At 42.4% G+C, this 12,517-nt stretch overlaps 3 protein-coding genes across 4 annotated transcripts; 2 read left to right on the plus strand and 1 right to left on the minus strand.

The window, feature by feature from the left end:
- Nucleotides 1-1,658: 1,658 nt before the first annotated feature.
- LOC104415715 lies at nt 1,659-4,536 on the plus strand. Of its 2 annotated transcripts, none has more exons than XM_010027055.3 (2): nt 1,659-1,946; nt 3,267-4,536. In XM_010027055.3, exon 2 carries the CDS (start codon nt 3,328-3,330, stop codon nt 4,264-4,266), a length of 939 nt encoding a protein of 312 aa, XP_010025357.2. In that variant the 5' UTR covers nt 1,659-1,946; nt 3,267-3,327; the 3' UTR covers nt 4,267-4,536. The 2 variants fall into 2 exon arrangements, with proteins under 2 accessions (XP_010025357.2, XP_010025356.2); XM_010027054.3 differs by having other exon boundaries at nt 3,286-4,536.
- Nucleotides 4,537-5,840: 1,304 nt separating this feature from the next.
- LOC120286718 lies at nt 5,841-6,227 on the plus strand. The gene has a single exon (XM_039299165.1). It carries the CDS (start codon nt 5,894-5,896, stop codon nt 6,059-6,061), a length of 168 nt encoding a protein of 55 aa, XP_039155099.1. The 5' UTR covers nt 5,841-5,893; the 3' UTR covers nt 6,062-6,227.
- Nucleotides 6,228-7,283: 1,056 nt separating this feature from the next.
- On the minus strand, nt 7,284-11,745 carry LOC104415718 (F-box protein SKIP14). Its single transcript, XM_010027057.3, has 2 exons — nt 9,407-11,745; nt 7,284-8,559 (listed from the first exon to the last, which is right to left on the minus strand). Exons 1-2 carry the CDS (start codon nt 10,673-10,675, stop codon nt 7,996-7,998), a joined length of 1,833 nt encoding a protein of 610 aa, XP_010025359.3. The 5' UTR covers nt 10,676-11,745; the 3' UTR covers nt 7,284-7,995.
- Between the last annotated feature and the right edge of the window lie 772 nt (nt 11,746-12,517).

Here is a 12,517-nt window from a genome sequence, read left to right on the forward strand (position 1 = left end):
AAGCAATTCGATGGAAAGAAACCTCAGTTTGCGTGATCATGGAAATGAGCTTGGGCAAGTGATAGATTGGCTCCTGCAAAATCCTAAAAAGCCAAAAGAACTGTACCTGCTGATAATGGTTTTTTCAAGATAATGCACGCTGAAAGTAGCCACCAAAACTAGAGTTGGCGAAGCTGGGAAGAGAAAAGCCACCACGGGGCATGTGTAGACTCAGCGAACTTCTCTCCGTCTCTCTGAGTCAGAATCCTCTTCAAGGATGTCGGTTCCCCAGAATGAAGTTTAAGGACTCTTCTGCTCTTTAGAGTCCTGGAGGTTGCTTTCATTCTAGCATCCTTGGCTTCCATGATCTTTGAATGACGCCTTTCTTGCGTATTCACTAACATCTTGTTGCTAACCACCACAAAAACCTCGGAAGAGAGGCCAGTATGCCCAAAATTAAAAACCAGGACAACACTCGGAGTTGATGGAGAAACGAATCGAACCCAGATTCAATCGCGCTCGCCTGGAAATGCATGTGCTGCTTGTCTCGACAGATCAATGCTCAGGCCTAGCAGGGCAAGGCAGATTAATGTACTGGCACACGTTTTCTTTAGGAACATTTTGTAGATTCAGAACCATTTGCTGTCCTCATTTGCAAGTTTGAGAAGGTCTTGTACATAGGAACGTGGAAGACATCTCAAAATTGTTTCTGTCATGCACTTCTCTCCGAAGGGTGTGTGCTCTGGAGGATCGAATCCAGTGCATAAAATTGAATCAGAGTGTTTTGACTTTGACTCAACGAAGGATAAGTCTGCCGAAAGTTACTATTGATGGGGGTATAATTGGTCATTAATTATGATTAATGGGCTTAATCTTGGTTAACATACATCAGGATCATATCAATCTCAAACCTACCTCACTTTCATTTTGTCTCGATCAAAATACATCCAGTATAGATTCAAATAATCTTGTTATGTATTGTCAAGATCTCTCCATGGACATATGGTGCTTCCGAAACAAACAGAACGTTCTCAATTCAATGATGCTAATGACGACATCTTGTACAAGATTGAGAAGCATACACAATGAATTGTAACTGATTACAAATGGTGCGAAATAAAGTTTACACATCGACACCTTTAAATTAAGTGTCATCACATAAAAAAGAAATACCTTGCTTCATTTAAGACGAGTGTGTTTGGAGCCATAATTTGATCCTTAATAGTTTTGGGTTGATATCTTTAGGGAAAAAAAAATCCAAACTAGTACATCTATGACAAATTTATTCAAAAGTAACTTTTTTAATAACAAAAAAACTTCAAACTAATACATTTGTGACAAATTAACTACAAATTAATTATTTGACTATCAAAAACTTTAAATTGATACATTTATGATAAATTTACCTTCCATTACATTAAATTAATATAATGGAAAATTAAAAATCGATACATCCATAATAAACGGATGATAAAATCCCAAACCAATACATTTATTAACTATAATGTATTATCCAACTCAGCAATTTAATAATAAAATCTAATGGAAATTAACAAAGGGATAATCCAATAGGTTTTCTCATGGCGCGATAGTGCACAGCCGCAGGCATTCTCTATTGTCGCAAGATGACAGCGTTTTGGAGGGCTCGTTCTTGCTCCTTGTTACCAACATAAAAACGACGGCGGCGCGCCCTTAAACGGCCGGGGAGAACCGAACCGGCAGAAGCCCCCCCACTTCTGCCTTCCTGCGCCTCTTGTCCCTGCCCGTCTCTCTCTTATCGCCTCCTCGTCTTTGCTCGCTCCTCCGAACCTCGATTCCGCGAAACCCTAGTGCCAATGGAGCTGTAGACTCGCGACCCATCTGCGGGAGCCGGTCCGCGCGGTCGATGGCGCAGGAGGGTCCTCTCTAGCTCGAGCCCTCGTCCTCCATTTCTTCGGCTGGCAATGGATAAGCGGCGGTAGCTCGAGGTATCTGTCCGGTGCTTCTTGTTCTTATGTTCTGGGGATTGGTTGAACGTCACTGTAGTGCTGCTGTTCCTTCCACCGGTTCTTTATCTGGGTTTGTGAAAAGTTCGTGTCTTTGGGTGTTTTGGCTTTGTTATGTTGGTTGCCCGGTGGCAGTGGCGGTTGGTTGTGGGAGGAGGGAGGGGGCGGCGGCTTCCGGCGCCAGCTTCCGGGCAACTGTTCTGGCGCCGGAAGTGCTTCGGATATGTGGTTCGCACGCCCCGCGAACTCGAGAAAATTACCCGATTCTTCGTTTTGGTTCGCATGATGACTATACTTGAGTAGTATATATGATCATATTTTTTTTTTAAAGTGCAGTTACAGTATATCTGGTAGGTTCAGCTGCGAAGGATGCTTCCGATGTTATAGTTGGTGATTTATGCTTATACTATGATGACCCGATAAGAGATAAATGCTTAGACGCAGACAATGAATATTAGTTGCCGGTGCTTGTGCTTGTCAAGATACTGACATAGAGAATATCAATAATGCTGGGAAAGGTATATATGCGAACCTATAGGAGAAAGCAAGAAGAATGGCACAACGCATGAGTTCTATCCTTGTGAAGTGGGGAACTGGAAAAGGGGTTTAACCAGCTCTTGATTAAGTTATATCTACCCGCCCCCTTTGAAATCTTTTTAATTGCACTGAAACTGTCACGGCTCATTTAAAGTAGAAAATAGCTTCCCCGGCATAGCCACATTTCAATCCATTTGATACGCATTTGATTGCACTAAAATGGGCGAAGACACCCCTCGAGTATACTAAATTTTGCCTATATTTCATAATGGGAAACTCAAAAGTGTCTTCCAATACTCTTTGGCAGAAAATTTTCTTTCATTCCTCAACCAAGAAACCCTAACACTCAGACATTCAAAGTACTGACTAAACCTAAGACCTGTGGCTATTATCTTTCATGAGAATCATCCCCATCTCCTGTCAAACAGAGAGAAGAGAAGATATTCTGCTGCAATTTTCTGATTGTCTTGTAAGGCTGCCGCCATTTTTCGATCAGCTCTGTGTCAACTGGTAGGAAAGGCTGATTTTTGGTCTGTGTTGGTTGGAGATTAGCCATTTTCATCAGCTCTCAAAGGGCCTGCAGGAATATGCAGCTTTCCCACTGCCATGGACTGGTGGGATGTCCACTGGTCCTGCAACTAAGCATTTTATCTTGCTTATTTTTTGTATGGCATTCAAATGTTACAATGTATCAATTTAACGTTTTTTTCTTTTCATAAATAAATGTATGTCACTCGCTTCATATGGTCTTTGACTAAATTTCAGGTGACATCTTAATCTGCGGGGAACCAAATAGAATTCCTCTAAAGTGTGATCCCTCACATCAATGGCTAACTCCTGCTTTACCAGATACCGTGGCTTCCATTACAGATCATCAGCACCGCTTCCTGCTACGAGAAAGCGTGGAACCAGAAGACTTTCCCAAACCTTTTCCAGCTGTGACACACCTTTTGTTTCCTCTAGTTCTTCTCTCATAATTCGTTCCCCCTCGCCATTAGTATTGACCGCTCGTTTTATTCCGTCTGATGCTCCGCAACGCTCCGAAGAATGGTTCTCCCTTCGAAAGGATAAGCTCACGACGAGCACCTTTAGCACAGCCTTGGGATTCTGGAAAGGGACCCGTCGCCTTGAACTTTGGAATGAGAAAGTTTTTGCACCGGAATTGCAAATGCCGGAATCTTCCAAAATGCGTGCCATGGAGTGGGGTGTTCTGAATGAAGAGGTGGCAATAGACAGGTATAAAAGCATCACCGGCCGTGAAGTTAGCTCATTGGGGTTCGCCACTCATTCAGAGGAACGGTTTGAGTGGCTGGGTGCATCTCCCGATGGCCTTCTCGGGTGCTTTCCAGGAGGTGGGATCTTGGAAGTGAAGTGCCCTTACAATAAGGGTAAGCCTGAAGTAGCTTTGCCCTGGACAACCATGCCTTTCTATTACATGCCTCAGGTGCAGGGCCAGATGGAGATAATGGATCGGGATTGGGTGGATTTGTATTGTTGGACACCTAACGGGAGCACCATATTGCGTGTATGTAGGGAGCGCGGTTATTGGGAGCTAATTCATGGGATTTTACGAGAGTTTTGGTGGGAAAATGTAATGCCCGCCAGGGAAGCTCTGTTGATGGGAAAGGAAGAGGAGGCCAACTTGTTTAAGCCTGCCTCGACGCACAGACGGACAGGACTCGCGATCGTCAAGAGCTTGAAACTGGCTAGCGAGGCGAAGTTGTTATGCAGAGAGATTGCTGGTCATGTTGAGTTTTTCAGGTGATCAAGTTTGAAATGCTGAGCATGACTATGGTGTTCCCATTTTAGTGGAATCACATTCCTGTGCTGCATCATTCTTTGAGGATTATCAACGTGGTATCATTTATAGAAGTCGCAGGCCTACGGTCACCAGTTGTTTGTCAAAATGTACGAATGAAAATTGTGTCGTGGTCGGTCATCTTATTTGAAATTTTACGCAAAACCTCATGCCATCCACAATTGGCCATTGGATCATATAGCCTCTCAAATGAAGTTGGTCTGGAGCATTGTTAAATCGGGAATTGAAGGGTATTGTAGATACGTTCAAGTAAGTAAAATAAGTTTTTTCTAACCTAAAAACGTATAAATTATAAATTTGCAAAATATCAAAAATTGGTAAAATTCATGAGCAAATTCGAAGATATCTTAATTTTGAATACATGCTAAGCATATCATAGTATATCATAGCCCCGTACTCGTCTCTTAAAAGTTAAAAATGACATTTACGCAGTACTAGAAGTTAATGTGCCAGATCATTTACTATTAATGTGTTATTTCTAAATGTCAACTTATATTATTAAAAAAACTGTAATTTATACATTTAACATCATCAAATGGGAGCAAATTCGTATTAATTTAATAAGTAAAATATAACATATTGTGACGTAATAAATTCGATGAGCACGTAGTGAACCGGCGAATTTGTTGGTGAAACAAAACCTACGCTTGTAATTCAGTATTTTTATAAATTTTACTAACAAATATGCCTAGTTTGGACCCCAAATCGAATCTAATCCTAGAAGACCAATCAAAAATTGCGGATATTAATAACTATAGTATTAGTATCATAACATCATTCCAAAGAGCTAAGCTAAGCTATGCATGGGGTTTCACAAACATGATATAACTCTATTATACATAATGAATGACCGTTAAAGAAAAGGCGTAATCTAATATGTATATAAAATCCTCAACAAATTAACCAAGCTTTAATCTTCTATTTCTCTTTCAATCTATCTATGTACTTATGCATCAACCACATTCTAAATCCTCACATAAAACTTACATTACCTCATAATAAATAAAATGTCATATTAAAGCCAATAGCTGGTTTCACATGAGTAAAAGTATCAAATTTGAATGACTTGTTTATTAACAAGTTTCAAGTACAACTTCCAATAAACATGATGAAGTCTTCTGGCCAAAAGATAAAATAAATTTGGTATAACTTAATGAAATAGTACACTACTTTTTTTCCCAAAGAAGAACGGGAACATTTTCATTAAGGATTGCCAATTTAAGTTAATTGGATGACAGTTGCCTGTCAAAACCCACTGTTTGCATCATTATGACAGCGCAAAATCACCAGGTGTTATTATTAGGCATCATCGAACGCATGGCTGCTGTTAATTTTCCCAATTAAATCGAAGGCCCCGCTGTAATTTGGCCTCAATCAACCTGTCGTTGGTACGAGGTTGACCCGGTCAAACCTTTGCGGTTTGTCCCACGCAAATTAGGGAACTTAATTAGGAGTGGAGGTGGTTTGCATTGATATGTCTGGTTGAGAATTGCAGTTGAAGAGATTTGAAGACCTTTGTGCAATCAAATTTTCCAAGAGAGAGGAGGAGATTTTTTAAGAGAGAGAGAGAGAGATGGACAACGGGCTATCGTGGGCGGACCAATGGGACTACAACGACGACCCGCCTCCGGCACAGGCGTCCGAGGACCGGAAGAAGCGGAAAGACGGGTCGAAGTCCGGCACGAAGAAATTCAGCATACAATGGGTGAAAGAGCTGTGCAAGAAGTCAAATAACAAGTGACGGAATCCTGCTTCAAGCAGATCCTAATTCTTGCACCTGGGAAATGTTGCTTATAGAAGAACTTTCTTTTGTGATCTCCATCTATTCATTCGTGACACAGGAGCCCATTTCTTTCCTCGCATTATGCAGAAAAGAAATTATCTGTTCGAGGCTTTGGTATTTTGTCTTTTTCCATCGTTTCTTAGTAAATATCTGATTCGGACAATTAAAGGTCACTTCTGTGCGCATTATTCTCTCGATATCGATTACATGCGTATTGTCGTTGACGCAAGAACCGTGATGTCGATTAAAGTTCATTGCTGCCGACAAATTTCATATGCCTCGGAAGGCGTTGAATTTCTGCTTTGTTTAGGGGAACAATGCAAAACGAGAGGTGAAGATGCCTAAGCGGCGCGCATCTTTCCATCTGGTGACGTCACTGGAGTCGAGATGGCGAAACAAAAGAACAAGTGAAAGCAAGAAAGAAACCTTTCTCATTTAGGTCGACCCTGAGAATTAAGAAATGAATACGTGAACGGGCAAAATGCATGGCAAAATTCAAGTACAAGCTGCGAATTTGCAGGATCCAGCGCAAGCCTTTCTTTTGCCCATTTGTTTACTACAATGCAAAACAAAACAGAAGATCGTAGATCCGGTATCCATTTTGCAATCCAAACACTAATTACGATCACAACACATCCACATTACCGTCCCAAATGATGAACTATTCATTCCAAAAGGGTTCCCTATCCATCGATAATTCCAGAAGAATTTGACCAAGTTTTGAGAGAAAAACCATGTGCGTCAAAACTTCAAGATTTCTTATTGCTTCCAAATCAACAGGACGGAGTGGAGCTACTAAAACTTTGGGGACTCCATGACATTAAAACAGACTGCCCCATCTAATTGGCATCTTAGTAAAATTAGTCAAATGCAATACAAGATATATGGAACTGCATCTCGAATCGCATAATCCTATCATTGATTGTTTGATGTCAACCCCGAAGGAGTATGGAAAACTATACTTACCAAACAAGAACTGGCAAGATACTTTCTCAGCAAATCCAACTTCATCATGGACCGCTATATAAGGTCTGAGGTGATTCATTCAGGTATAGAATTCTAACTACAAATGCATATGAACTCATAAGCAGACTCAAACCATCCGAAAGTCGCATTTCTAATTTATCTGATAAAGATGCAACATTTACCCTTCAAGGAGTGTCCTCAAAGAGAACGAAGGTATGCAGAACCTCAATTATTGCATATACTACTTGCAAATTCCAGTAACAGGAATACAGGTTCAAATTACAAGTAAACAGAACAATGTTAACACATCTTCCACATATGACTTCTTTTATTTGTTCCGGGCAGTGAAAACCCATAATAACAATAGGGAGTAAACAATTCTACTAATACAAGTACAACAACCGCTCGCCATATACAGTTTGGCGAAACACCTTGAGACATCTTAAACTTGGGATGATTATTGCCTAGGTTGAGTCCTATCACCTCCAATCCAATGCCATAGTACACATAAGATCTTTTTATTCCATTTCTAACCCCCTTTTCTCAAGATAGCACCCAAATAAATACACAGCCGTCTGCACGCGAACCACACACAATGTGAAGATTGACAACACAAGGTCGCCTGACGTGTCATCGTGTTTCACATGGATGGCTCAGTCACCAAGCATTCCATGTAGGGAACGCTCAGAACAGATCCTCCAGCTCCAAGACCAAAACCTCACCATTTCTTCACACCCCGTTTCCAAGCTGCGCCATATTATGCTAACTGAGAATGACATATGACTGCCAGAGAACGTGAAGCAGCTTCAATTGCCCCCTAATTCCTCATTTTCCATTTTTGTCAATGTTTGATCCTAAAAGCAAGGCACAAAAAAGAAAACAGCATTGCTCATAGACCAAAGACCAACGAGAAGCCTTACTCATCTTCAGCCACGCATTGAGGAGCCCTGTGGGTCTTCGCGGTGAGCAGTGGAATCTGAGATAGCAACATTGCTACCATCCATCTCGTGGCACATCAGAAATTGTTGCTTTGAACAATCTGAGCAGAGCAGTTCCAGACAAAAGGTTTCCTCGTATTCATTGTCATTAATGCACCGACCACACTGAACACACCGAGCTATGCACAGTATGCAGGCCCTACATGCTTGAGACGCATGTTCCCTACCCTGACAAAGCTCAGCAGGGCAGTCATAGACCAACCTCAGTTTTTGGCATCTTGGACACGTCTCAATATCAATGGTACGATCATCCTCACATGATAAGTACATTCTATCTCTGTGATAGAAATATGGCTTGAGGGCATTCAGGTTCTGCTGTGTCTCACTTGTTATCCCCATCAAGGACTTCAACTCCTCAAAATGTTCCTCCGTTACCCCATAACGCCCACCAATCCTAATATGCTTTAGGCTGAGGGTACCCATCAACTTGAATGTTCTCAGGCTATCCAAAATGCCATTAATACTAAGTCTTGTGCACCCAGGTACACAGAGCTGTGGAAGGAAGAAAAGAAGTTTTAGGTCTCCATAAAAGACAGATTGAAACTTATAAAAGAAGAATAGATCACACAATAATAGATTATTAAGAAAGGACACAAGCCAACACTGCGAAACAGGTAAAACATCTTCTAAATGATCTCAATTCCCCTCCTGAGAAGGAACCAGTAAGCAATTAATTGAGGTACCGTATAAACTAACTCAAGCTCGGAACCAGTAAAAGACATCAGCTAACGCCTTCGATTGGAATAAGTGATTCGCCATATTATGCCCTGTCAATAAGCTCCTAGTTGCTTTTACACATACTCGTGTCCATCCACAGGCTACATGCATTATTCGCGACCTTCTTTCATTCCTTGTGTGACATAATAAATTAATAACAAATATAAATATTACTTTTTAAGACCTAGAAGTAAATGTTTAAGCTAACAACAAACCTTAGATTAACATTTTGCTATTCTTCCATGAACTAATACTTTTTTTTTATATCGAAAAGAAAACTTTTTCATGAACCACCACACATACCCAGTCCTTTCTTAGGAGGAAGAGGAGAAAAGAGAGAGAAGATGCAGGGGTGGGTGGGTTTTTTTTTTTTTTTTTTTTTTGTGTGTGTGTGTGTGGGGGGGGGTCAGTACCATGAATGAGAACATGCTCATCAAGAAATGCAAATAATCAAACAAATGGAGCAACTTATAGATAGATGACAATGATGTTTAAAACCCACTCCTTACCGTTTGAAATATCCCCAGACACTTCAAGTTCATCATGTAATGAAGACTGTTGTGAATAATACACAAGAGCAAGAATCAAGAAGCAAATGAAACCCTAAAAGATCCACAAATACCTTGCTTAGCTTTGGATTACTGTCAAGGACACGCTTCAGACCATCATCAGTGATCCTTGGGCAATCTACCAGACTCAAGCACTGGAGATTACCTCGAGCTCTATCAGTCAGTTGAATCAGAACTTCATCAGTAATCTTTTCATTCAGAGGATGATGTATATGTATATTCCTCCAGTAGAAGGGTTCATTTCGAACTGTAGACCGGACTGATTTGCAAACACTCTCAAGAGCGAGAAGATCCCGCACACCCAGATAACCAAGAGCCAAAGAAAATGCGTAGCGAGTCATTTGTCTGTTGACAAAGGAATAAGTCTCAGCAGAAGTCTCCAGGCCTTTACTTGGGTGGTTGTTATCAGGAACGCTGGAGCTTCCACTGCTTCCATGAAAAAAGCCATCCATGTTAGACACCCCAGAAACTCCATTCTCCAGGGAACACCTACCAAATCCACCAATGGATCCGAGGCCAAGATCGTAGGGTGCATTTACATCTTCCATCACCTCAGGACATTGATCGCAGCCACTTACTGATTCAAAGCCAACATGGCAGGATCCCTGTCCCGACTCCATAACCTCAGATAATCCCCCAAGTGCACTGGTCAATCCAAACTCCCCATCACAAGGGTCCTGTCCCTCTATGACCTCCTCCGAACACCCATGATGTCCACTTGATGAACCCAAATCAAAGGAAGATGCGTCTCCTGCTTCCAAGGAATCAGGATAACCAGAAAATTCACTCATCGAACTACAAGCAACATCACAGGAGCCACGCGCACTTTCCTTCACCCCATAGCAAGGACACGTGCTGCTGGCTGGACTAGGATCGGTATTAAACCCAATCATTCCTGGAAAAGCCTGGAATCTCATTGCATTATTCCAGATCAATCTTGCAAACAGCTGGTAATCATCAGGACTGGCCCCAGCAAAATCTCTTGCGCAGCCACCGTAATTCATCTCCAAATCCTCAAGCCAACCGGTTAGAGCCGTAAAAGTGGTGCTTATATCCATCCCGAACGGATCAGAAGGCAAAACGTCAAGGATGTTGCTGGAAACCGAATCCTGAGAGCAGCCACCACCATCACATCTACTCCGTCCATAATCCAAACAATCCTTGACATCCCCCTCCAACAGCCAGGGCCTATCGGCACCATCCGCCTTATTCTCCGAAACACCCTCCACAATGCACCGATTGGCAATCCTCATCGGGGACACCATGCTATCTTCAGGCAGATGGGCGGCGAAAACTGGGCGATGAGAGTAGTTCAAAGCCATCTTCTTATCTACAGAACCGGCTAATGCCTACACAAAAAAGCTGGAGTCTTTTTTGGTTTTCTCTCTCTTTTCTCTCTCTTTTTTTTTGGGGGTTTTTTTCGATTGGGATTAGCAGGGAACGAAAACTACAAAAAAAAAAAAAAAAAAGGAATGGGGGGCACGCAAGAACGCGGAAGATCGAAGCGGCGTGGGAAACCCTCAATTTCAGATGGCGAACTAAAAAAAACGCATCGAAAATCTCATAGAGTTTCGCCAGTAAAGGGGCCGAAGGAAACCCTAAAAGAGAAAACCTCCACGACCGGAACCCGGCAAGAAAGATCAAGAACTACAGTGAGATCCTCACGTAAGCTATACAGAACAAGAATCAATGGAATACATATATCTCTCTCTCTCTCCCTCTATCTCTCTCTATCTCCCTCTCTATCTTCCTCTCGCTTCCCCCTCCTTCGGACTGTACACCAGAGCTAGGGTTAGGGAAGAAATCGAATCCAAATCACCCCCTTGGGAAAAAACCGCAAAATGAAAGAATGGAAGAAACCCCAACACCCACCCACCGCGAATCAAGAAAAAGGAGCAACAACCCCACCCGCCAATCCGCCTCCGAAGGGACGCCCAATCGACGAAACGAGGAGCGGGACCGAATCGAATCCTCCCGAAGCCGGAATTCAAAAGGCCAAGAAAAGAGCAAAAACCAGAGATAGATAGAGATAGAGATAGAGATAGAGATAGAGAGAGAGGGAATGTCGAGGCAAAGAAAAAAAAAAGAACCTGTTTTTTTTTGGTTTTGCAGAGGGGAGGGGGAGGGAGATGAGAAGAGAGAGAGATCTCGAGCGTCCCTGATTGTCTGCCACCGAAGAAGACGAAGAAGGAAGAAGAAGCGAGGAAGGAAGGAAGGAGGTGGGGATTGAATTCGATCAAGAACCAGAGAGAGAAAGTAGAGAGAGAAAAACGTGAGCAGGAATCAGGAACCGGAGAGAGAGAGAGAGATGGCGGAGGACGGGAGGAGATTAACGGTGAAGTTGTTGCTGTCTAAAATTAGGGTGGGCGAGACGGGGGAAAAGAGGAGGACGGAGGAAGGGGAAGAAGGGAAGGGAAGGGAAGGGGGAGAAGGGGGCGATCGTGGTGGGGGCAGGTGACCGCCACGTGTCGGTCGCTCCCTCCCTCCAGCGGTAGAAAAGATGTGGCGGGAGACGGAATCTTTCTCCCCTGCCCCCCTGGCCCCGGTCGCAGGCGCTTTTCCGGGTCTCGACCCGTATCCGGAAACTCCTCCATTTCTTTTCTTAGGCTTTTCCCTCTCCTTTCTCCCTTTTTCATTTTCTTTTTTTGGGTCAGACTTTTCTTTATATATACATGTGCATATGTATAGCTAATAGCCCAACCCGGTAAATTGGTCAATTTCATTTATTTTTGGTATAAACGCGTCATCAGATTTGATTATTATTCCCCTTTGGCTCGTGATTATCCTCCCTGTGTTTATTTCTCTCCATCTCTCTCTCTCTCTTTTCTTTTCCTTTTTCTTTTTTCTTTTTTCTATTTGAGGAGGGTGTGCGAGTCTTGGCATGAGAAGGGTGATTAAATTTCAGAAAAGAAGACGAAGATGAAGCTAAATGAAGCTCCCAAATCCAATGGGATGAGTACACGTGGCCAATAGCGTGAATGTGAAAATTAAGCGTGTAATTAATTGAAAATCATAAGGATTTGGGGCCTTGTCTTGAAGTTACCCAACCAGATTGATTTTATGTTCAATCCGAGCATCTAATCACACCCACTTGAGAGTTCTTGGATAAAAAGCTATTGATTGTCGTTGTCGAATGATGTTTGATGAATTTTGAGCTCCAAATC

The sequence above is a fragment of the Eucalyptus grandis genome, chromosome 8 (genome assembly GCF_016545825.1).
Source record: "Eucalyptus grandis isolate ANBG69807.140 chromosome 8, ASM1654582v1, whole genome shotgun sequence".
NCBI lineage: Eukaryota > Viridiplantae > Streptophyta > Magnoliopsida > Myrtales > Myrtaceae > Eucalyptus > Eucalyptus grandis.